Here is a 25,598-nt window from a genome sequence, read left to right as displayed (position 1 = left end):
AAGAGCCGTTCTGATGGATGACCTGTGGTTAGCGAACCCGGTCCGGGCATCGTCAGTTGTTTTTCCCACATAGAATCGCCCACAGCTGCAATTTAGTAGGTATACCACATGAGAGGTGGTGCACGTCAGCACGTGCCTAATCTTGAACCTCTGGTTGCGGTGGGGATGTCCAAACGTTGGTCCTGGGATCATACATTAGGGATTCGTCACAGCTGATTGCAGAACTGAAAACTATCAAGTTCGAGGAGCCATATATCTTGGTCACAACAGATGTAAATAGTTTATATACAATTATTCCACATGAGACTGGGAAACAGTATGTGGCTGATGCTTTGGACAAACATCCCTATATTGGTCCCCCTAGAGACTTCCTTATAAAACTGCTAGACCTGAGCCTACGTCTCAACTATTTCAGGTTTGAGGGAAAGTACCATCAACAAATATCAGGTACGGCCATGGGATCAAACGTGGCCCCCTCATTGGCCAATTTATACATGGAGCACTATGAACTACATGTGATGAAGATATACCAGAATCCAGGAATAATATACTATAAACGGTATATAGACGACCTGCTAATTATTTGGAGGGGTACAGCTACAGAGTTGGAAGGATGGTTTGAAGAACTGAATTCACTCAATAATCCAGTGAAACTCAAACTCAAATATGATTTGGAAAGTATTGAGTTCCTGGACCTAAACATCTTCAAAACAGAGAGCAGTTATTTGGGTACCTCGTTGTTTAGGAAACCCACGGACAGGAACTCTATCCTACACGCCACAAGTAACCATCCAACAGCACTCCTCAGGGCTATCCCAAAAGCCCAACTGCAGCGGGCCGCAAGAAACAATAGTGATGAGACCAGAAGACACCAGCAACTTGATGAGATGCAGCAACGATTTGTACAACGAGGATATAATCCGCACCTTGTCAAACAGAGCAGAACGGGAGTGGAAAATGATACCACAATGTCTACCCGAACCGATCCTACAGATGAGCAGCGGATGACTTTTACCACGGTTTATAGTCCCTCAACTAGAGCCTTAGGTGTAACACTAAGAGAACACTGGCACATCGTACAAGTCACATCGTACAAGGCACATCGTACCTCTCATGTGGTATACCTACTAAATTGCAGCTGTGGGCGATTCTATGTGGGAAAAACAACTGACGATGCCCGGACCAGGTTCGCTAACCACAGGTCATCCATCAGAACGGCTCTTAAGAAGGGCTGTAGTGATCAACCTGTGGCCCGGCATTTTGTGGAGAAAGGCCATGGACTCCATGATCTGAGATTCACCCTAATTGATCATGTCCCCCCATTAAGGCGGGGGGGGTGATAGGGATACACTTCTCCTACAAGTTGAGGCCAAATGGATCTTTCGTTTAAATACCCTGCAACCACATGGACTCAATACTATGTTTGACTGGCATTGTTTCTTGTAAATTTGATCCAGCCCTCATGGAGATCTGCCTTACTGAACATGAGAGTCCATGTTATCCTGATCTACCTGAGAGTCCACACTCCATTCGATGTTTTGTTGGTTACTAGCTTATATTTTATTCCTTTCTTGTTGTTCACTTTCTATTCTGCCTCATTTGTGCTTTGGTGATACCTTGTCTTTTTACTGTTTTTTTCTGTTTTTTCTTTTTTTCTTTTTTTCTTTTTCCTTCTTTTTTTCTACTCTGTTTTTTTCTCTCCCCTTTTCTTTTTTCTTCTTCTTTTTGCCTTTTACTTCTCCTTTTTTTCTTCCTTTTTTCTTTCCCTTTTTCTTCCCTTCTCGTTCCTTCTATTTTTGTCCTATTGTCCTTTTTTTGTTCTCGGTGTCTATTCTTTTTATCATCTCCTAGTTTATTTTCTATCTTGTATTTTTCTTTTTTCTTATTTCGTTTTATCTTATTTTTGTTTTTGTTTTTTATCCCTCATTATATTCACAGTTTGTGTTTTTCATTCACTATCCGGGTTATTTTTATTCTTTGGGGTGTTTGGGTACTTTCTCTTGGGATGGTTCATGGGATGTGGGGTCTCCCATCTAAGAACTCCTTCTTCCAATGGGCGGTACTACCGTGTATCAGATTTGTAGATACCCTCATCATGGTAACCTGTATATATTTTATAGCAACTGTACAGTAGTGGTATAGTCCCTGTAGTAGCGCTCACTATGAGTGTTGAAAGATATGCGCTTTAGGGTCAGTGTATGATATTAATATACCCCTATCATATTACGGCAGGATTGTCATGTTGTATATATTATGATTATCTTCATAGTAGTGGTATAGTCACTGTAGCTGTGCGCATTATTAGTATAGATTGATATGTGTTATAACGATGATAGGGTGCAGTGTTCTGCTGTTAAATATGCTTAGTAGCCAATTTGCTATAGAATATCGTTCACTTGTTTCTTTGTTTCTATTTGGATCGTTGTGACCCATCGCCATGGCAACCCCAACCGCAACCCGGGTGATTGGTGCATTGCCGCACACGTGATTGGACGATGCACTTCCGGGTTTACCTGTCTTTCCTAGTGCGGGTGCAGATGCGGTGGCGTGGGACACGGCGATCGGCATTAGAACTTTGTTTGTTTTGCAATCATGGTAGGTTGTGAGTTTGTACACAGATATGTACTTTGTGCCTGACCATCTATGTAACACACTTGAGGCTTTAATCTGGTTGGCCCCCGAGATAATAACGGTTATAAGGGGCATGTCGTGATTTCCATGGCTGTGGAATGTTAATCTGTTTGCCATGTTTTATTGCCATAGGTCTTTTAATATGAATATTTGCACTGTCACAGCATTGATCGCTTGTATTGCAGCCTATATATGATGTTCACTTTTGTGACATATGGTCACCATAGCAACACTTTTGGCGTTTTTTTTTGGCTACTTGGGGGGAGGGGTTATTTGTTTGTTTGTATAAATTCACTAATGTTTGAAGCATTCACTGTCTGAGGAAGGGGATACACTGTCCCCGAAACGTCACTAATTTTGCCAAGTAAAAAGTTTGTTAAAAAACCCAGCGAGTGCAAGGTCTTTTTTTGATGTTATTTTTTTGATGTTTTATATATATATATATATATATATATATATATATATATATCAGTCTCCCAGTAATTATAAGCACAGTCTTACAAAATGTCACAACCGCCAGGGTGCACTTTAAATTATTGTAAACAGTCTCCCATAGAAAAAGGCACTTACTGGACTTTAACAAAATATCCGATTTTAATTCAAACAAGTATTACCAAGACATAACGTTTCGGTGTTATATTAACACCTTTGTCAAATGTCAAAACATAAAACAGAAAGTGTCCCCAAAGAAACTCTGAGGAAATTTTGTTAAAGTCCAGTGAGTTCCTTTTTCTATGGGAGTCTATATATATATATGTGTGTGTGTGTGTGTGTGTGTGTGTTTGTGTATACATTTCTATATATATATTTCTATATATGTGTGTACATATATATATGTATGTAGAGTATATGTGCACATACATATTTACACATATAAACGCATAAATGCACATATAAGTATATAGATATACTTTGAGTACTTCCTAGTCAAACACCTTGACGCATAATACCAGCAATATTTTGCATTGTTACGATCTCCATTGAAGGTATAGGGTGCACTTAATCAATTTTAGACGTGCTTAAGCTTCTCTGCTAAATCTGTTTTACATGGACAGTGTTGATGTATGGCTTCTGCTTTGCATAGTGAAGCCTTAACTTGCATCTGTGCATGCAGCGGTGAATGGTTTACCAAAGTATTCCCGAGCCCATGTCAGGATATCCTTTACAGACTCATGATGGTTTTTGAGACAGTGATGCCTGAGGGATTGGAGATCACGCGCATTCAGAAGTGTTTTTTCGGGCTTGCCTACCGCACCGAGATTTGACCGGATTCCTTGAATCTTTTAATTATATTGTGCACTATAGAAGGTGAAATGCCCCAAATCCTACCGATTTGTCTTTGGGAAATGTTGTTCTCAAAGTGTTAGATCATTCACCGAGGGGTCTGTTGGCAGATTGGCGAGCCTCAACCCATCCTTGCTCTTGAAGGACTAGGCCTTTTTAGAGGTTCCTTATATACTATGATTAAACAACTGCCTTACTTGTTTCACATCACCTTCTTATTTCAACTTGTCACATCGCTATTAGTTATAAATTGCCCCTGACGTGTTGGAGTCATCAGATTTTAAATGAGTGTATATTTTAAAAAATGCATTACATTTACAAACTAAAACATCAAATAATGTGTTAATAATGTGTCAATAATGTTTTTTAAGTACAGAGTGAGTTGAATTTTCCAAATTACGCTTTGATTTTGTTTTTTGCATTTTCCATACTGTCCCAACTTTTATTAGAATTGGGGTTGTACTTAGTTTTGCTCATTGAAACCAAACCCCGTTAAAATGGGTTCAGCTTGCAAGACTATCAATTCTCCTAACACACATATACACATGCACACACACACACATTCTCACATAGACACGCATGCACACACACACACACACATTCTCACAGACACACATGCACACATTCTCACAGAGACACACATGCACACACACACACACACACACACACATTCTCACATAGACACACATGCACACACACACACACATTCTCACAGACACACATGCACACAAACACTCATTCTCACACAGACACACATGCACACATTCTCACACAGACACACATGCACATGCACACACACACACGTTCTCACACAGACACACATGCACACATGCACACACACATTCTCACACACATACACACACACATTTTCACACAGACACACATGTACACACAGACACATTCTCACAGACACACATACACACACACACACACACATTCTCACACAGACACGCATGCACACACACACACACATTCTCACACAGACACACATGCACACACATATTCTTACACACACACTCACATACACACATATACACATGCACACACACACACACACACATTCTTACACACAGACACGCATACACACATTCTCACACACACACTCACATTCACACATATACACATGCACACACACACATTCTCACACACACACAGACAGGTACACACATTCTCACACACACAAATATACACATGCACACACACACACATTCTCACACGCACACACACACAGACACGCACACACATTATCATAAACACACAAACACCATCCTTATGTTGTCTCTGTTAACTTAGAGATAACAGCGTAATTATCTCTGTACTTAGAGAGAACAAGTGAAAATAAACATTTGATGACTGATCTCTACTACCACCCCACTGGGAGTGTAATTTATTCTCCTGGCTATGTTTACACAGCTTTTCCACAGCAAATACTTAGGTATTGAAATACAACAAACAAAAGCAGCTATTTAACATGATAAAATAAGCTAAAGAAGTTCACGTAGATTTAGAGTTTTGTCGGTAAAGACCCACGTAGCTAACGCTGCTTTTTTTTCCTACCACTGCTTCCAAACAACGCTGGTATTTAGAGTTGTCTGAAGGGCTGCATTAGGCTCCAAAAAGGGAGTGTTGAGCCGATTTTACCGCCACTTCAACCCTCAATACTAGTGTTGCTTACGGTAGCGTTAAGCTGGCAAAACGTACTCGTGCACAATTCCCCCATAGGAAACAATGGGGCAGTTTGGGCTGAAAAAAAACCTAACACCTGCAAAAAAGCAGCGTTAAGCTCCCAACGCAGCCCCATTGTTTCTTATGGGGAAACACTTTCTAAGTCTGCACCTAACACCCTAACTTGAACCCCTAACCTTACACTTATTAACCCCTAATCTGCCGACCCCGCTATCGCTGATACCTGCATTACACAATTAACCCCTAATCTGCCGCTCCGGACACCGCCGCAACCTACATTATCCCTATGAACCCTTAATCTGCTGTCCCCAACATCGCCGACACCTACATAATATTTATTAACCCCTAATCTGCCCCCCAACATCGCCGCCACCTAATATACTTATTAACCCCTAATCTGCTGACCGGACCTCGCCACTACTCTAATAAAGTTATTAACCCCTAAAGCTAAGTCTAACCTTAACCCTAACACCCCCTAAGTTAAATATAATTTAAATTAAACAAAATAAATTAACTCTTATTAAATAAATTAATCCTATTTAAAGCTAAATACTTACCTGTAAAATAAACCCTTATGTAGCTACAATATAACTCATTGTTACATTGTAGCTATTTTAGGATTTATATTTATTTTACAGGCAACTTTGTATTTATTTTAACTAGGTACAATAGTACTTTATAGCACTGTAGTTAAGAGCTTTATATACCGGTGTTAGCCCATAAAGCTCTTAACTACAGCCTTTTCATGGGCGTTAGGAGTCTTGTCGGTAGAGGTGTAACGCTCACTTCTTCCAAGACTCTAAATACCAGGGTTAGGCAGATCTTATTAAAAAGATAGGATATGCAATTGGTTTAAGGGGATATGCGGTATGGAAAAGTCGCGGTTTGAAAGTGAGCGGTACACCTTTACCTGGCCGACTATAAATACCAGCGGGCGGCCAAAAGCAGCGTTAGGAGCCCTTAACGCTGCTTTTGACGGCTAATGCCAAACTCTAAATCTAGGCGGTTATTTGTAACCAATTTAGTGCTAGATTACAAGTGGTACGCAAACAATTGTGCTAGGCTTTTCACAATTGTTTGCACACCGTTGAAATTGCACTGATATTACAAGTGGAGGCAAATAGCGATTTTGCCAACGCAATCTTGACCAACTATAGAATCCTTACCGCGATTTCAGAGCTGTGGTTACTGTGTTGTGAAATTAAAAATGTGCCCAAAACACTTCAAAAATACATTACAAAGTACAGTTACACTCATATTAACACTGTCTAATAAAAATGATTCCAAAAAATATTGCACACAAACTTCCATTGTCTCTAAGATTTATTTCTTAGATATTTATTTCCCATTTATGAAAGACATAGAAAGTCACATTAAACTTGCATGATTCAGATAAAATGTAAATTTAAGATACTTTTGAATTCACTTCTATTTTCTTGTAGTCTATAGTCTTGTAGGTAAAGGTCTAACGCTCACTTTCCAGCCGCAACTTTTCCATACCGCAGATCCCCTTACGTCAATTGCGTATACTATCTTTTCAATGGGATCTTTCTAACGCTGGTATTTAGAGTCTTGGCTGAAGTGAGCGTTAGAAATCTAACGATAAGACTCCAGCCGCAGAAAAAAGCCAGAAGTTAAGAGATTTCTGGGCTAACGCCGGTTCATAAAGCTCTTAACTAGTGTGCTCTAAAGTACACTAACACCCATAAACTACATAAACTACCTATATACCCCTAAACCGAGGCCCCCCACATCACCGCCACTCTATTAAATTTTTTTTAACCCCTATTCTGCCGACCGCACACCGCCGCAACCTACATTATCCCTATGTAACCCTAATCTGCTGCCCCTAACATCGCCGACCCCATCATAATATTTATTACCCCCTAATCTGCCCCCCCCCCAACGTCGCCGCTACCTACCTACAATTATTAACCCCTAATCTGCCGACCGGACCCCACCGCTACTATAATAAATGCATTAACCCCTAATCCGCCTCACTCCTGCCTCAAAAACCCTATAATAAATAGTATTAACCCCTAATCTGCCCTCCCTAACATCGCCGACACCTAACTTCAAGTATTAACCCCTAATCTGCTGACCGGACCTCACCGCTACTGTAATAAATGTATTAACCCCTAAAGCTAAGTCTAACCCTAACACTAACACCCCCCTAAGTTAAATATAATTTAAATCTAATGAAATAAAATAAATCTTATTAAATAAATTATTCATATTTAAAGCTAAATACTTACCTGTAAAATAAAATCTAATATAGCTACAATATAAATAATAATTATATTGTAGCTATTTTAGGATTAATATTTATTTTACAGGCAACTTTGTATTTATTTTAACCAGGTCCAATTGCTATTAAATAGTTAATAACTATTTAATAGCTACCTAGTTAAAATAATTACAAAATTACCTGTAAAATAAATCCTAACCTAAGTTACAATTAAACCTAACACTACACTATCAATAAATTAATTAAATACACTAAATTACAAAAAAAAACAAACACTAAATTACAAAGAAATACAAACACTAAATTGCAAAAAATAAAAAAAGATTACAAGAATTTTAAACTAATTACACCTACTCTAAGCACTCTAAAAAAATAACAAAGCCCCCCAAAATAAAAAAATGCCCTACCCTAATCTAAAATAAAAATTTTACTGCTCTTTTACCTTACCAGCCCTTAAAAGGGCCTTTTGTGGGGCATGCCTCAAAGAAAACAGCTCTTTTGCCTGTAAAAAAACATACAATACCCCCCCAACATTACAACCCACCACCCACATACCCCTAATCTAACCCAAACCTCGCTTAAAAAACCTAACACTAAGCCCCTGAAGATCTTACTACCTTATCTTCACCATGCCGGGTATCACCGATCCGTCCAGAAGAGGGTCCGAAGTCTTCATCCTATCCGGCAAGAAGAGGTCCAGAAGAGGGTCCAAAGTCTTCATCCTATTCGGCAAGAAGAGGGCATCCGGACCGGTAGACATCTTCATCCAGGCCAATCAGATTCAAGTTCAATCGAATTGGCTGATCCAATCAGCCAATCAGATTGAGCTCGCATTCTATTGGCTGTTCCGATCAGCCAATAGAATGCAAGCTCAATCTGATTATCTGATTGGATCAGCCAATCCGATCGAACTTGAATCTGATTGGCTGATTCAATCAGCCAATCAGATTTTTCCTATCTTAATTCCGATTGGCTAATAGAATCCTATCAGCCAATCGGAATTCGAGGGACGCCATATTGGATGACATCATTTAAAGGAACCTTCATTCGGACTTAGGACGTCGTTAGAAGAGGATGGATCCGCGTCGGCTGCTTCAAGATGGTCCCGCTCCGCGCCGGATCGAAGAATATAGAAGATGCCGCCTGGATGAAGATGTCTAACGGTCCGGATGCCCTCTTCTTGCCAGATAGGATGAAGACTTCGGACCCTCTTCTGGACCTCTTCTTGCCGGATAGGATGAAGATTTTAGACCCTCTTCTGGACGGATCGGTGATACCCGGCATGGTGAAGATAAGGTAGGAAGATCTTCAGGGTCTGAGTGTTAGGTTTTTTAAGGGGGGTTTGGGTTAGATTAGGGTTATGTGTGTGGTGGGTTGTGGGGGGGTATTGTATGTTTTTTTACAGGCAAAAGAGCTGTTTTCTTTGGGGCATGCCCCGCAAAAGGCCCTTTTAAGGGCTGGTAAGGTAAAAGAGCTGTAAAATTTTTATTTTAGAATAGGGAAGGGCATTTTGATATTTTGGGGGGCTTTGTTATTTTTTTAGGGGGCTTAGAGTAGGTGTAATTATTCTTGTAATCTTTTTTTCTTTTTTGTAATTTAGTGTTTTGTTTTTTTTGTAATTTAGTGTTTGTTTTTTTTTTGTAATTTAGTTTAGTTGATTTAATTGTAGATAATTGTAGATAGTTTATTTAATTAATTTATTGATAGTGTAGTGTTAGGTTTAATTGTAACTTAGGTTAGGTTTTATTTTACATGTAATTTTGTAATTATTTTAACTAGGTAGCCATTAAATAGTTATTAACTATTTAATAGCTATTGTACCTGGTTAAAATAAATACAAAGTTGCCTGTAAAATAAATATTAATTCTAAAATAGCTACAATATAATTATTAATAATATTGTAGCTATATTAGGGTTTATTTTACAGGTAAGTATTTAGCTTTAAATAGGATTAATTTATTTAATAAGAATTATTTTATTTCGTTAGATTTAAATTATATTTAAGTTAGGGGGGTGTTAGTGTTAGGGTTAGACTTAGCTTTAGGGGTTGATACATTTATTAGAGTAGTGGTGAGGTCCGGTCAGCAGATTAGGGGTTAATACTTGAAGTTAGGTGTCAGCGATGTTAGGAAGGGCAGATTAGGGGTTAATACTATTTATTATAGGGTTTTTGAGGCGGGAGTGAGGCGGATTATTATAGAAGCGGTGAGGTCCAGTCGACAGATTAGGGGTTAATAATTGTAGGTAGGTAGCGGTGACGTTGGGGGCAGCAGATTAGGGGTTAATAAATATCATATAGGGGTCGGCGGTGTTAGGGGCAGCAGATTAGGGGTACATAGGGATAACGTAGGTTGCGGCGGTATAGCGGGGGCGGCAGATTAGGGGTTAATAAGTGTAAGGTTAGGGGTGTTTAGACTCGGGGTACATGTTAGGGTGTTAGATGCAGACTTAGGAAGTGTTTCCCCATAGGAATCAATGGGGCTGCGTTAGGAGCTGAACGCTGCTTTTTTGCAGGTGTTAGGTTTTTTTCCAGCTCAAACTGCCCCATTGTTTCCTATGGGGGAATCGTGCACAAGCACGTTTTTGAAGCTGGCCGCGTCCGTAAGCAACACTGGTATTTAGAGTTGCAGTGGCGGTAAATATGCCTGTACGCTCCCTTTTTGGAGCCTAACGCAGCCCTTCTGAGAACTCTAAATACCAGCGTTGTTTAAAAGGTGCGGGGGAAAAAACCATGCATAGTGAACGCACCCCTTCTAAAGCAAAACTCTAAATCTAGGCGTAGGTATCCTTTGTTGATAAAGGATATGCACATATCCTACACTAGTAGGATCTAGCTGCTGATTGGTGTCTGCACACACTTGTCTCTTGTGATTGGCTAATTAGATGTGTTTAGCTAGCTGCAAGTAGTGTAATGCTGTAACTTCTGAAAAGGATAATAAGATAATGATGCATATTTGATCAGAGAAGTAAATCGGAAAGTTGTTTAAAATTGTATGTTCTATCCAAATCATGAAAGATTTTTTTTTGTCCCTTTAAGAACATTATCCACTTGTTTGATTGTAATGAGTTTATTTTTTGTTTTCTCAGATATGGAAAGCTGTTGGCATTGCCCTGAGGATCAGTGGTCTAATGCTAAGAGGAATAAGTGTATTCTAAGAAAAATTGATTTTCTGTCAAATGAGGAACCATTGGGATTAACCCTTGCTCTTATGACTGCTGCATTCACTGGCTTCACAGCTATAGTATTAACAATATTTGTTAAGTACAAGAAGACTCCAATAGTTAAAGCCAACAACCTGAATCTTAGCTACACCCTCCTCCTTTCCCTCATACTATCATTTTTATGTCCCTTCCTATTCATTGGACAACCTACAAGGGTCTCCTGCCTCCTTCGGCAAGTAGTCTTTGGAAATTCTTTTGCAGTTGGTGTTTCTTGTGTCTTAGCCAAAACAGTTATTGTTATCTTGGCCTTTAATGCTACTAAACCTAATCCAAAACAAACCAAGCAATTTGGTAAGAACACATCCAGTTCTTTAGTTCTTGTTTGTTCTTCTGGAGAGGGCATCATATGTGTTGTGTGGCTCCTTTACTCTCCACCATTCCTGTACAATAATAGCCAAGTAGAGGTTGGGAAGATAATAGCAGAATGTAACGAAGGATCTACCATAGCATTTTACCTTGTGATTGGCTATATAGGGTTTTTGGCTTTACTAAGTTTTTTTGTTGCCTTTTTGGCGAGGAAACTACCAGATACATTTAATGAAGCTCAGTACATCACCTTCAGCATGCTGGTGTTTTGTTGTGTTTGGATCTCCTTCATCCCAGCCTATCTTAGCACCAAAGGGAAATATATGGTGGTTGTGGAAATATTTGCCATCTTGGCTTCTGCTGCTGGACTCCTGTTCTGTATCTTTTTTCCAAAATGTTACATTATTCTAATAAAACCTGAACTGAACACCAGAGTAGCTTTAACAAATGAAAGAAAGCACAAACGTACAAGAAGCTAGATTATATCTGTTGTATGCATGATCTAATGTTTGATTAGACATGCCACCTTTACACTGATGTTAAAATTAGTTCTATATACAAAACTGTTATAGAAACAAGTTAAATATATATCAGTCTATACTTAAGGTGTGGTATATAAATAGTTCTGGCATAATAAACTGTGTTTTCTGTTCATCATATAGAATGAAACAATTTTAAATGGTGGAGTAGTCACTAAACCACAGACCTATGACACTTCATAGAAATTATATGTTTTAGTTTCTTAAAGGGAAATTAAACTCGCCAAACATATCAGCAATTCAACATCGTGTGAGCAAATAAATGCTTTAAAATTATATAACACTTTTATTTTAATAGGAAAATGCACAAGGATTTGCAAGTCAAGAGTAGTTTAAAGGGAAACTGAATCCAATTTTTTTTATTTCATGATTCAGATAGCGCATGAACTTTTAAGCAACTTTCTAATTTACTCCTATTATCAATCTTTCTTCGTTCTCTTTCTATCTTTATTTTAGAAGCCGGAATGTAAATCTTAACAGCCAGCCCATTTTAGGTTCAGCACCATGGATAGGGCTTGCTTTTTGGAGGCTGACATTTACCCACCAATAAGCAAGCGCTATCCATGGTGCTGAACATAAAATGGGCCAGCTCCTATGCATCACATTCCTGATTTTTAAATAAAGATAGAAAGAGAACAAAGAAAAATTGATAAAAGGGCCTGTATTTATCAAGCCGTCAACCGCAAATACGATGGAATTTCGCAGCATATTTGTGGCGAGGCTGATTCGCCATATTTATGAAGCCCTACAGACCAGCAAAAGTAGAATATAGTGACGTAAGCTACGATCCGCCGGACTCAGTCTGACACAGATCGATTCTTACGTCACTCCAGATGTGCCGAACGTAAGTTCGGCACAATCTGACTACTTTTGGAATTTATCAAATTCATACCAGGTACGCTCAGCACTTTTCCGACCCAGCGTACCTGGTTTTCAATTCGCTGCCCTGGAGGTGGCGGATCCCATAGGAATCCAGCTCATGTTCGCTGCTGCCCGATATCCCACTGATTCCTATGGGAAATGTCTTCACCTAACACCCTAACATGTACCCCGATTCTAAACACCCCTAACCTGCCCCCCTACACCACCGCCACCTACATTAAACTTATTAACCCCTAAACCGCCACTCCCGGACCCCGCCGCCACTCTAATAAAATGTTTAACCCCTAAACCGCCGCTCCCGGAGCCCACTGCCACTAAATAAATTGTTTAACCCCTAAACCGCTGCTCCCGGAGCCCACAGCCACATATATTAAACTTATTAACCCCTATACTGCCCCCCTATACCGCCACCACCTATATTAAGCTTATTAATCCCTATCCTGACCCCCTATACCGCCACCGCCTATATTAAATTTATTAACCTCTATCCTTCCCCCCTACACAGTCTTCATCCAAGCGGCATCTTCTATCTTCATCCTTCCGGTGTGGAGCGAGTCCATCTTCAATCCAGCCGACGTGGATAAATCCCCTTCCAACGACGTCCTAACACCGAATTAATTGTATTTAATTTTAGGTAATCGTATTTAATTTATTTAATTAATTTAATGATAGTGTAGTGTTAGGTGTAATTGTAACTTAGGTTAGGGTTTATTTTACAGGTAATATTGTAATTATTTTAGCTAGGTAGTTATTAAATAGTTAATAACTATTGTACCTAGTTAAAATAAATACAAAGTTGCCTGTAAAATAAAAATAAATCCTAAAATAGCTACAATGTAATTATTAATTATATTGTAGCTATCTTAGGGTTTATTTTACAGGTACGTATTTAGTTTTAAATAGGAATAATTTAGTTAATAATAGTAATATGCATTTAGATTTATTAAAATAATATTTAAGTTAGGGGGTGTTAGTGTTAGACTTAGGTTTAGGGGTTAATCAATGTAATGTAGGGTGCGGCGGTATAGGGGGTGCAGGATATTGGTTAATAAGTTTAAAATAGGTGGCGGCGGGGTCCAGGAGCAGCGGTTTAGGGGTTAAACAATTTATTTAGTTGTGGTGGGGTCCGGGATCAGCAGAACAGGGGTTAATAACTTTATGTAGGTGGCGGCAGTATAGGGGGCGGCATATTAGGGGTTAATAGGTATAATGTAGGTGGCGGCGGGGTCAGGAAGTGGTGGTTTAGGGGTTAATATTTATTTATTATAGTTGCAGCGGGGTCTGGGAGCGGCGGTTTAGGGGTTAATCTATTTATCATAGTGCGGTGGGGTCCGGGAGGCGGTTTAGGGGTTAAAATCTTTATTTAGTTGGGGGGTCTCCGGGGGCAGCGGTATAGTGGTTAAAACAGTATAGTATATTGTGGGTGCTTAGTGACAGGGGCATCAATAAAGTTGGGAAAAAGCCGAAGTGCAGCGAGATCGATGAGTGATAAATATCACAGTCCGCTGCTTATCGCTCCATACTTGGTGCGCGGATTCTTGACAGCTTTATTGATAAATTTTGCGAATGTATTCAGGTCCACAGCAGCAAGGTTAGGCGAACTTAGGCGGGCGTATTAGGGCCGGCGAATGCAGGTAAGTACGGAGCTTGATAAGTAGAGGCCTAGGAGTAAATTAGAGCATGCAATTTTAAGAAACTGAATCATGAAAGAAAGAATTTGGGTTTAGTGTCCCTTTAAGGTACACACGTCTTAAAAATCTTGTTATTTCTAATTTAAGACAATGTAAATTAGCTTATTGCTACTATTTTCCTTGTATATGGGCATGAAGTAGGGATAATGCAATGCATAATATAATTAAACACTTAAGGGATGGTCAAACTCTGTTTTTGTTAGATAATGATTTCTGAACTTCTGCATATATTGTCAGTGTGTTTTTTCAGTGGTCAAAATCATAACATGTTTCTGCTGTTAAAGTGAAGGTAAACTTTGATGAATGAAAGCCCGTTTTTGAAAAATACTATTAAAAACAGGGTCACTTTCATTCATCAAAATTTAGAAAGCAGCTGTTTTGATTAAAAACTTACCTTTGTTCTTTTCACAGCCAGTGCAGCTTCCCGTACCCAGAGATCCTCTCTTCACATGTCATCAATGACTAATCCGGCTTCCTCCATTGACAGCTTTCCACCCGGGGAGTCATTGCCTGAGGCCATGCCGTGATTGGAGGAAGTCGGATTAGTCATTGATGACGTGTAAAGAGAGGATCTCTGCATGGGGGAAGCTGCTCTGACTGTGAAAAAAACAAAGGTAAGTTTTTAATCAAAATGGCTGCTTTCTAAACTTTAATGAATGAAAGTGCCCCTGTTTTTAATAGTATTTTTAAAAACCGGGCTTTCATTCATCAAAGTTTACCTTCACTTTAATATTTTTTATTGACCCATAATAGTTAAATAATGATATGCTCTAATTCGTTAGATCATATTAATGACTTAGAGCATGTCCTTTTTTTGACTATTATGGCCTTTTAAGCTTGCAATCTTTAACTGCCAATAAAATAGTTGTTATACACCCAGTTTTGTAATGCAAAAAGCAATTTCACAGGATTAACAACAACAAAAAATGACAATTTTGTGGTTTTAGTGATTACATCACAAGTTAAAGAGCATATAAGTTAACTGATCCATTTTAATTGTATGTAATGATGCTAATAGGTGATATGACCAATAAAGCTGTAGAGCTTCAAAACCATCAATATGTGTGTGTATGTCTCTTTACAATATTTAAACAGGGCATTATCAGTATAATGGACATGCGTATTTATTTGGATTTTTAATTCAGTACATTTTTATTAGGATAAAAGTGCCTATTATTAATTGATTAGCTTTAATTGATTGAGCATGTTGGATTTTTATGTTTGGTGGCGCTGCTTCCTAGTACCATCCAAGACTGCAGGTGCATCATTTTAGCTTGTTTTACGCATGCGCAAAATCAGTGTTACATTCAATAACTCTTTGGGGTACTTCTCATTAATAAGTTGAAAAGTGTTTTCTGGGGTTTTTCACATAATTTTAGCTGTTGAATCTAATTTAATTAATACATGTATAGCTGCATATTAGGAATTTGGATTTTGGTTACAAAAACAGGACAGACACATGGTAAGTATTGCACCATTGTTTTACTGAAGCAACAGTTTAAAATGTAAATAGCTAATTGTAGTTGCATTGAAAAGGCTCAGCGGCAGCTATAAACATAAATAATTTTCTAATGAAAAACTGTTATCAATCTTTTGGTTAGATCAGGTATGGCCCACATGTGACCCTCTGCACCAGTTTTTTTCAGCCCCTGGGGAAAGGGAAAACTAAGAAGATGTGAAATAGCTTCTGTGGCCTAAAGGAAAAGTGGGGGGGGGGGGATTTGTATTTTGAGGAATTCTGGTGGTGGACAATCAAGATGGCCGCAACTTAAAAGAAGCATCTAGAGGGAGGAAAGCAGATAGTGGATACCCTGCAACCTTCCCCAAATCAGACACCATGCCACTGGATTTAAAAAAAAATATATAATTTGGCTGCAGCCATCAAATTATATGCTTAAGAGTTCTAAAATATTGATCTGTGGCCTCTTTTTATTTTTAAAAAAAAATACTGATCTGTGGCTCCCGTAAGTTAGGAAGTTGGCTATCCCTGGGCTAGATAAATGCTTTATGAGAAGTAATTTAATGTGTAAAAGGGGGTAGCACTAATAAATGCACCTGCCCTCAGCACATGCCACAACTGTTAGCCCAAGTTCCAGTTCTACAAATTCTAGTAGAAATGGTCTTGCAATGTGTGCACGCACTCACAGCTTAGCAAATAAATTACCCAAATATACTTCAATAATAACAATTTTAGTTTAGTGGCAATAACACTGTTATGGTGCAGTTATTTGAAAAAAACAGAGTAGGGAATACAATATAAAGTCTACTAGAACTGATAATCTGGAAAAAATTTGGATCACTGAGGGAACATGTGTATAGGCCTGAAAGATCAGTCCAACTGTCTCTATAAGAAATAACTTAAATGACAATCACATAGATTACGAGTTTTGCGTTCGTGCTTTAACAGCAACGCAGCCATTACAAGTCTTGTCAGTATAGCTGTACCGCAAGCCTTTAAGCCTCTAACGCAACGTCAGTCCTGCACTCAAATTTTTTTATTTTTTTTCATGAGATTTCCAAAGCGCAGCTATTACGAGTTTTGCGGTGAGGCTAAAAAGCTTGCGTTACACCCTATAACGACAAGATCCATACCACCATCTGAGAGCAGCAGTTATGAGTTTTACGCAACAAAACTGTTACACAAAACTCATAACTAAAGTGTTACAAAGTACACTAACACCCATAAACTACCTATTAACCCCTAAACCGAGGCCCTCCCGCATCGCAAACACTAAATTAAAGTTATTAATTCTTAATCTGCAGCTCCCGACATCACCACCACTAATAACATTTATTAACCCCTATTCTACCGCTCTCCGACATTGTCGCCACTATACTAAAGTTATTAACCCTTATTCCCCCGCACCCCAACATTGCCCACACTATAATAAAGATATTAACCCCATTCCGCTGCTCCCCGACATTGCTGCCATTAAATAAAGGTATTAACCCCTAAACCTCTGGCCTCCCACATCACTATCTCTAAATAAACCTATTAACCCCTAAACCACCAGCCCCCCACATTGCCAAAACTAAATTAAACTATTAACCCCTAAACCTAACAACCCCCTAACTTTACATTAAAATTACAAGATCCCTATTTTAAAATAAATAAAAACTTACCTGGGAAATAAAAAAATGAAACATAACTATTAGACTTAACTTAAAATAACTACAAATTAAATAAATTAAATTACTCATTAAAAAAAACCTAACCCTACTAAAAAAAATAATCTACAATTACTAAAAATAAAAAATACTAAATTACAAAAACTAAAAAAATACTAAAGTAAAAAAAATAACAAACACTAAATTATGCAAAATAAAAACAATTACACCTAATCTAATAGCCCTATAAAAATAAAAAAGCCACCCCAAAATAAAAACACCCCCCTAGCCTACAAAATACTAAGACCCCCCCAACAGTAAAACCCACCACCCAACCAATCCCAGAGCAATGGGTAGATTAGGTTTTTTTTTTGTTTTGTTTTTCAAAATAAATTTTTATTGATAGAATAAGTTGCAGAAACCATATAACAACACGATTAACATATGACATAAATTTTAGTAGGGTTACACAAAATCGGGTTAAGGAGGAATAGTCTACAAAGAGGATCAATGTACTCAGTATAGAAGTCACAAGTAGTAAAGAGACATTACCCAATGCGTATCTGTAGGACTCGGTTATTATGTTTTGGTTATTCTAAAGGGACAACAAAGTTTTTACTTTTTAAATAAGGTATCGCTATAAGTGCCATACCTAAAGTGTCTGACAGTCGGTGTGGCAGATAGTATGTATACATAGTATATATGCTTGGAGGTTCGGGTGTGAGGCTCAATCGTTCATGTCCCCACGAGGGTGGGGGGGAAATAGGAAAAGAGAGGTATCAGGTGTGGGAGGAGGGGGGGGGGCAGTTTATGACCCAGCAACTCAGCTCAGGATTAGCAGGGTGCATCCTCTAGGTCGATAGGGGTCACAGGTCAGAGCAGGCCATCAGCAGCCAGGGGAAGGAGCAACTACGCAGCCAGTTTGAGGTGAGTCTCCCAGAGTTCCCAAATTTGGCTGAAGGTAGCAGATTGGTTGTTCATCCGAAAGACATAGTCTTCCATAGATTTAATGTAGTGCAGGTGATCAACCACAGCCTGCCATCTTGGGGGCTGTTGTTTCTTCCAGTTCCTGGCTATCAACATCTTGACAGATGTCAGCAGATAGACCAACAGATATCTCTTATGTCTCGGAATCTTTTTTACTCCAATATGCAGGAGGGCTAGGCCAGGGGTATCGGGCGTCGGGAGTTCCAGTGCTGCACAGGTCGCAGAGGTCTTAGACCAGAGCGGTCTCAGGCGATCACACGACCACCACACATGAAGTGGTGTGCCGATCTCGCCACACTCTCTCCAACACAGGGGTGAGTGGCTGGGATACAGAGTACGAAGTTTAGTCTGCACCAAGTGCCATCTAGAAATGATCTTGAAGTAAAGCTCATAGAGTGTGACACAATGGAGAGCAGTTTTGGTTAATTGTATCGCCCTGGACCAGTCAAGGGGAGTGAAGGTCAAACCCAACTCCGTTTCCCAGGAGATCATATGTCTTGTCTTCACAAGGGCAGGTGGCCCCAAAAGAGATTTGTAGTGAGCAGTAAGAGGCTTGTATAATTGTTGGTTTGTTTTCCATCTGATCTCCCAAATTGTGGGGGCCCTGATCTTTTCAGTCAGGAATCCCCAGGCTTTCATAAGAGATCTAAGTCTCGTAAGATCAAATTCCAGGTGACGAGGGATGTCAAACCTAGCTATCATGTCTTGATTTGAAAGGAGGTTTTCATTCCGGTAAAAGTCTCCCAATGTGGCAATCTCATGGGACCTCCAAAAGGCAAGCCTGACATTAGGCAGCTCCCGCAGGAGCGACAAGACTGGGTGAATGGGGGGTGGATGAGGGGCTATCAATTGGTTATGTCTCAGTTGGAACCAGGCTGTTTGGCAGCCTTTGATAAGTTGGTTTGAGACAGGTATTCATGCGGCTAAATGTTGGGGGACCCATAGTAGGTCCGAGAGATCAGTGTATGCCGGTAGAGAGGCTTGTTCCAGCTCCCTCCACCTAGTAGGGGGTAGGGCTGGTCCCCACGCTGAAACATGCGAGAGCATGGCCGCCTGATAGTATAGTTGAACATTGGGTAGGCCCAGTCCACCTCTGGTTACTGGGGCCTGTAGGGTGGTTGCCACCACTCTCGTCCTCTTGCCTTCCCAAACATAGGAATTAAATATTGATTGGAAGCCGCGTAGGATCCGCTCTGGCACTGGAATGGGGATACACCTCATTATATAAGTCAATTTGGGGAGGATCATCATTTTAAGTGCAGCAATTCTGCCCATCCATGAGATTTCCTCAAATTTCTTGGATTTCAACCTAGTCTCTACCCCCTTTAGTAGGGTTGAGTAGTTTTCCTGTATCACTATGTCTTTTGCATGGGACAGGAATACCCCCAGGTGTCTGATCCCGACCGTGGACCACTTGAACGAATAAGACCTCCTAAGACGTCTTTGTTCCGTCTGTCCAAGGAATATCAAGTAGGCCTCTGTTTTCGAAACATTAATCTTGTAGTTTGATATTCTGCCAAAGGTATCGATGATTTCCAGGAGAGGGGGCAGCGATTCTAATGGGTTAGTTTAAAAAAGCGTGAGATCGTCAGCGAAAAGGGCCAACTTCTGCAGGGTATAATGAATCTGAAGACCCTGGACTCCCGTATTTTCTCTGATTGCCTCCGCCAGTGGCTCCATAACTAGAGCAAAAAGGAGCGGGGACAGGGGACACCCCTGCCTGGTCCCATTACGGATGACAATTTTGGGCGAGCAAAAACCCAACCCCTTGACTACTGCCGTCGGGGAGGTGTAAAGGGCTGCAACAGCCTCCCGGAACACCCGGGGGATCCCAAAACGCTCCAGAGTACAGAACATGTATTCCCACCCCACCCTGTCGAACGCTTTTTCTGCGTCTAAAGACAAGGTGAGGAGGGGCAACTCCATGTCAGCCGCTTCCATGAAGATATTCAAAAGTCTGCGGGTGTTGTCAGTACCCTGCCTACCCTGGATAAATCCCACTTGGTCTAAGTGGATCAGTGAGGTTAGGTGTTTTCCGAGTCTGATTGCTAGGACTTTAGCATAGACCTTCACGTCCACATTAATTAGCGAAATTGGTCGGTAGCTCTCACAGAGCGAGGGGTCCTTCCCCTCTTTGGGGATGGTCAGGATACTAGCCTCCAGAAATTCGGGAAGGAAAGCTCCAGTTTCTGCAACTTCCTGGTAGAGGCGAAGCAGAACAGGAGATAAGAGATGGACAAAATTACGGTAAAATAGACCCGTGAACCCATCAGGGCCAGGTGACTTATGAGGTTTTAGAGCAAGAATAGCCGCTTTGACCTCCTCCAGGTTGAATGGGGCAATCAGATCATAAACTGAATCTGCGTCCAAAGTAGGGAGATTCAATTTCGCTAGGAACTGCTGGATCGCCTCTCTGTGCACGTCTGTCCCCAGAGAATCATTTCTTAAGTTATATAGGGAGGTGTAATAATCAGCAAATGCCTTCTTTATGGCTTTCGGTGAGCGGACTGTACCTGCTGGCGTGGTGATCGAAGGGATCCGAGCTTGGACCGCGCGATCCCGAAGCTTACGGGCAAGTAATCTGTCAGCCTTATTTCCTTTGTAGAAATATAGCTGTTTGAGTCTCATTAGATTTGCTTGGACCCGAAGCTGTTCCCTCTTGTTGATCTGATCTCTGATAGAGCCTATTCGATCAGCCAGGGTCGGCAGGGGGGCACTCTTGTTACTCATTTCGATTTGCCTCAATTCAGCATAGAGTTTTGCAAGGGGGATTTTGTTCTTGGCTTTCAGTAATGAGCTCTTTTTAATAAAATGCCCCCTGAGGTAAGCTTTAAATGAGGCCCACAGTATCCTCTGGCTTGTGTCACCGGTATCATTAAGTCTCAGAAAATCTGAGATGGTCTCGACAAGTTGGGGGATTTCTGTTTCATAAAGAAACTGGTCTGGCAGCCTCCAGGAGGGTCTACTGTCGGGGGGACGCAACACCAGGCACCTAGCACTAACCAGGTCGTGGTCAGACCATGGGCACGATGGTAGATTAGGTTTTTTAAGTTAGTTTTTTTTTTTTGTGGGTTTGGGGGGTGGGGGTTTGTAATGTTAGGGGGTGTTTGTTTCTATGTTTTAGAAAAAGAGCTAATTTCTTTAGGGCAATGAGGAATCATTTTTTATTATTTTGTATAATTTGTTTGTTATTTTGTGTAATGTTTTTTTTTTTCTTTTTGGGGTAGTTTTTTTTTTAGAATAGCCATTTCTTTCATGTAATTAGCAAGAGTCCATGAGCTAGTGACGTATGGGATATACATTCCTACCAGGAGGGGCAAAGTTTCCCAAACCTCAAAATGCCTATAAATACACCCCTCACCACACCCACAAATCAGTTTTACAAACTTTGCCTCCTATGGAGGTGGTGAAGTAAGTTTGTGCTAGATTCTACGTTGATATGCGCTCCGCAGCAGGTTGGAGCCCGGTTTTCCTCTCAGCGTGCAGTGAATGTCAGAGGGATGTGAGGAGAGTATTGCCTATTTGAATTCAATGATCTCCTTCTACGGGGTCTATTTCATAGGTTCTCTGTTATCGGTCGTAGAGATTCATCTCTTACCTCCCTTTTCAGATCGACGATATACTCTTATTTATATACCATTACCTCTGCTGATTTTCGTTTCAGTACTGGTTTGGCTTTCTACAACATGTAGATGAGTGTCCTGGGGTAAGTAAATCTTATTTTCTGTGACACTCTAAGCTATGGTTGGGCACTTTTTTATAAAGTTCTAAATATATGTATTCAAACATTTATTTGCCTTGACTCAGGATGTTCAACATTCCTTATTTCAGACAGTCAGTTTCATATTTGGGATAATGCATATGAATAAATAATTTTTTTCTTACCTTAAAAATTTGACTTTTTCCCTGTGGGCTGTTAGGCTCGTGGGGGCTGAAAATGCTTCATTTTATTGCGTCATTCTTGGCGCGGACTTTTTTGGCGCAAAATTTTTTTTTCTGTTTCCGGCGTCATACGTGTCGCCGGAAGTTGCGTCATTTTTGACGTTCTTTTGCGCCAAAAGTGTTGGCGTTCCGGATGTGGCGTCATTTTTGGCGCCGAAAGCATTTAGGCGCCAAATAATGTGGGCGTCATTTTTGGCGCTAAAAAAATATGGGCGTCACTATTGTCTCCACATTATTTAAGTCTCATTTTTTATTGCTTCTGGTTGCTAGAAGCTTGTTCACTGGCATTTTTTTTCCCATTCCTTAAACTGTCATTTAAGGAATTTGATCAATTTTGCTTTATATGTTGTTTTTTCTATTACATATTGCAAGATGTCCCACGTTGAAACTGAGTCAGAAGATACTTCTGGAAAATCGCTGCCTGGGGCTGGAGCTACCAAAGCTAAGTGTATCTACTGTAAACTTATGGTATCTGTTCCTCCAGCTGTTGTTTGTACTGTTTTGTCATGACAAACTGTTAATGCAGATAATATTTCCTTTGTACTGTTACATTACCTGTTGCTGTTCTGTCAACATCTAATACTCAGAGTGTTCCTGATAACATAAGAGATTTTGTTTCTAAATCCATTAAGAAGGCTATGTCTGTTATTCCTCCTTCTAGTAAACGTAAAAAGTCTTTTAAAACTTCTCATTTTTCAGATGAATTTTTAAATGAACATCATCATTCTGATTCTGATAATGGTTCTTCTGGTTCAGAGGATTCTGTCTCAGAGGTTGATGCTGATAAATCTTCATATTTATTTAAAATGAAATTTATTCGTTCTTTACTTAAAGAAGTCCTAATTGCATTAGAAATTGAGGATTCTGGTCCTCTTGATACTAAATCTAAACGTTTAGATAAGGTTTTTAAATCTCCTGTAGTTATTCCAGAAGTTTTTCCTGTCCCTAGTGCTATTTCTGAAGTAATTTCCAGGGAATGGAATAATTTGGGTAATTCATTTACTCCTTCAAAACGTTTTAAGCAATTATATCCTGTGCCATCTGACAGATTAGAGTTTTGGGACAAAATCCCTAAAGTTGATGGGGCTGTCTCTACTCTTGTTAAGCGTACTACTATTCCTACGGCAGATGGTACTTCCTTAAGGATCCTTTAGATAGGAAAATTGAATCCTTTCTAAGAAAAGCTTACTTGTGTTCAGGTAATCTTCTTAGACCTGCTATATCTTTAGCGGATGTTGCTGCAGCTTCATCTTTTGGTTAAAAGCTTTAGCGCAACAAGTAACAGATCATAATTCTCATAGCATTTTTATTCTTCAACATGCTAATAATTTTATTTGTAATGCCATCTTTGATATCATTAGAGTTGATGTCAGGTATATGTCTCTAGCTATTTTAGCTAGAAGAGCTTTATGGCTTAAGACTTGGAATGCTGTTATGTCTTCTAAGTCTACTCTGCTTTCCCTTTATTTCCAGGGTAATAATCGTTTTCGTTCCTTTTGTCACCACAAGGAACAAAAAACTGATCCTTCATCCTCAGGAGCGGTATCAGTTTGGGAACCATCTCCAGTCTGGAATAAATCCAAGCCTTTTAGAAAATCAAAGCAAGCTCCTAAGTCCACATGAAGGTGCGGCCCTCATTCCAGCTCAGCTGGTAGGGGCAGATTACGTTTTTTCTAAGAAATTTGGATCAATTCCATTCACAATCTTTGGATTCAGAACATTGTTTCAGAAGGGTACAGAATTGGCTTCAAGATAAGGCCTCCTGCATAGAGATTTTTTTCTTTCCCGTGTCCCAGTAAACCCAGCGAAGGCTCAAGCATTTCTGAAATGTGTTTCAGATCTAGAGTTGACTGGAGTAATTTTGCCAGTTCCAGTTCTGGAACAGGGACTGGGGTTTCATTCAAATCTCTTCATTGTACCAAAGAAGGAAAATTCCTTCAGACCAGTTCTGGATCTAAAAATATTGAATTTGTTATGTAAGGATACCAACATTCAAAATGGTAACTGTAAGGACTATCCTGCCTTTTGTTCAACAAGGGCATTATATGTCTACTATAGATTTACAGGATGCATATCTGCATATTCCGATTCATCCAGATCACTATCAGTTTCTGAGATTCTCTTTCCTAGACAAGCATTACCAGTTTGTGGCTCTGCCGTTTGGCCTAGCTACAGCTCCAAGAATTTTTACGAAGGTTCTCGGTGCCCTTCTGTCTGTAATCAGAGAACAGGGTATTGTGGTATTCCTTATTTGGACGATATCTTGGTACTTGCTCAGTCTTCACATTTAGCAGAATCTCATTCGAATCGACTTGTGTTGTTTCTTCAACATCATGGTTGGAGGATCAATTTACCAAAAAAAGTTAATTGATTCCTCAGACTTAGGTAACCTTTTTAGGTTTTCAGATAGATTCAGTATCCATGACTCTATCTGTGATAGACATGAGACGTCTAAAGTTGATATGACTGCGGCATCGGACGCGATCCCCTTTGCTCGTTTTTCATGCGGCCTCTTCAACTCTGTATGCTGAACCAGTGGGGCAGGGATTACACAAAGATATCTCAATTAATATCTTTAAAACCGATTGTACGACACTCTCTGACGTGGTGGACAGATCACCATCGTTTAGTTCAGGGGGCTTCTTTTGTTCTTCCGACCTGGACTGTAATTTCAACAGATGCAAGTCCTACAGGTTGGGGAGCTGTGTGGGGGTCTCTGACAGCACAAGGGGTTTGGGAATCTCAGGAGGTGAGATTACCGATCAATATTTTGGAACTCCGTGCAATTTTCAGAGCTCTTCAGTCTTGGCCTCTTCTAAAGAGAGAATCGTTCATTTGTTTTCAGACAGAGAATGTCACAACTGTGGCATACATCAATCATCAAGGAGGGACTCACAGTCCTCTGGCTATGAAAGAAGTATCTCGAATTCCGGTATGGGCGGAATCCAGCTCCTGTCTAGTTTCTGCGGTTCATATCCCAGGTATAGACTATTGGGAAGCGGATTATCTAAGTCGCCACACGTTTCATCCGGGCGAATGGTCTCTTCTCCCAGAGGTATTTCTTCAGATTGT

At 40.0% G+C, this 25,598-nt stretch overlaps 1 protein-coding gene across 1 annotated transcript in view; it reads left to right on the top strand.

The window, feature by feature from the left end:
* LOC128652691 (vomeronasal type-2 receptor 26-like) overlaps nt 1-11,856 on the top strand; it is a 29,401-nt gene extending 17,545 nt beyond the window's left edge. Inside the window, exon 3 of the mRNA XM_053705621.1 lies at nt 10,937-11,856. Coding sequence (XP_053561596.1) covers nt 10,937-11,856 — 920 coding nt within the window. The remainder of the gene's footprint in view (nt 1-10,936) is intronic.
* The last annotated feature ends 13,742 nt before the right edge of the window (nt 11,857-25,598 follow it).

The sequence above is a fragment of the Bombina bombina genome, chromosome 3, assembly GCF_027579735.1.
Source record: "Bombina bombina isolate aBomBom1 chromosome 3, aBomBom1.pri, whole genome shotgun sequence".
Classification (NCBI taxonomy): Eukaryota; Metazoa; Chordata; class Amphibia; order Anura; family Bombinatoridae; genus Bombina; species Bombina bombina.
Note: the sequence above shows the minus strand (reverse complement) of the source record. Positions and strands in the feature narration are given on the sequence as shown.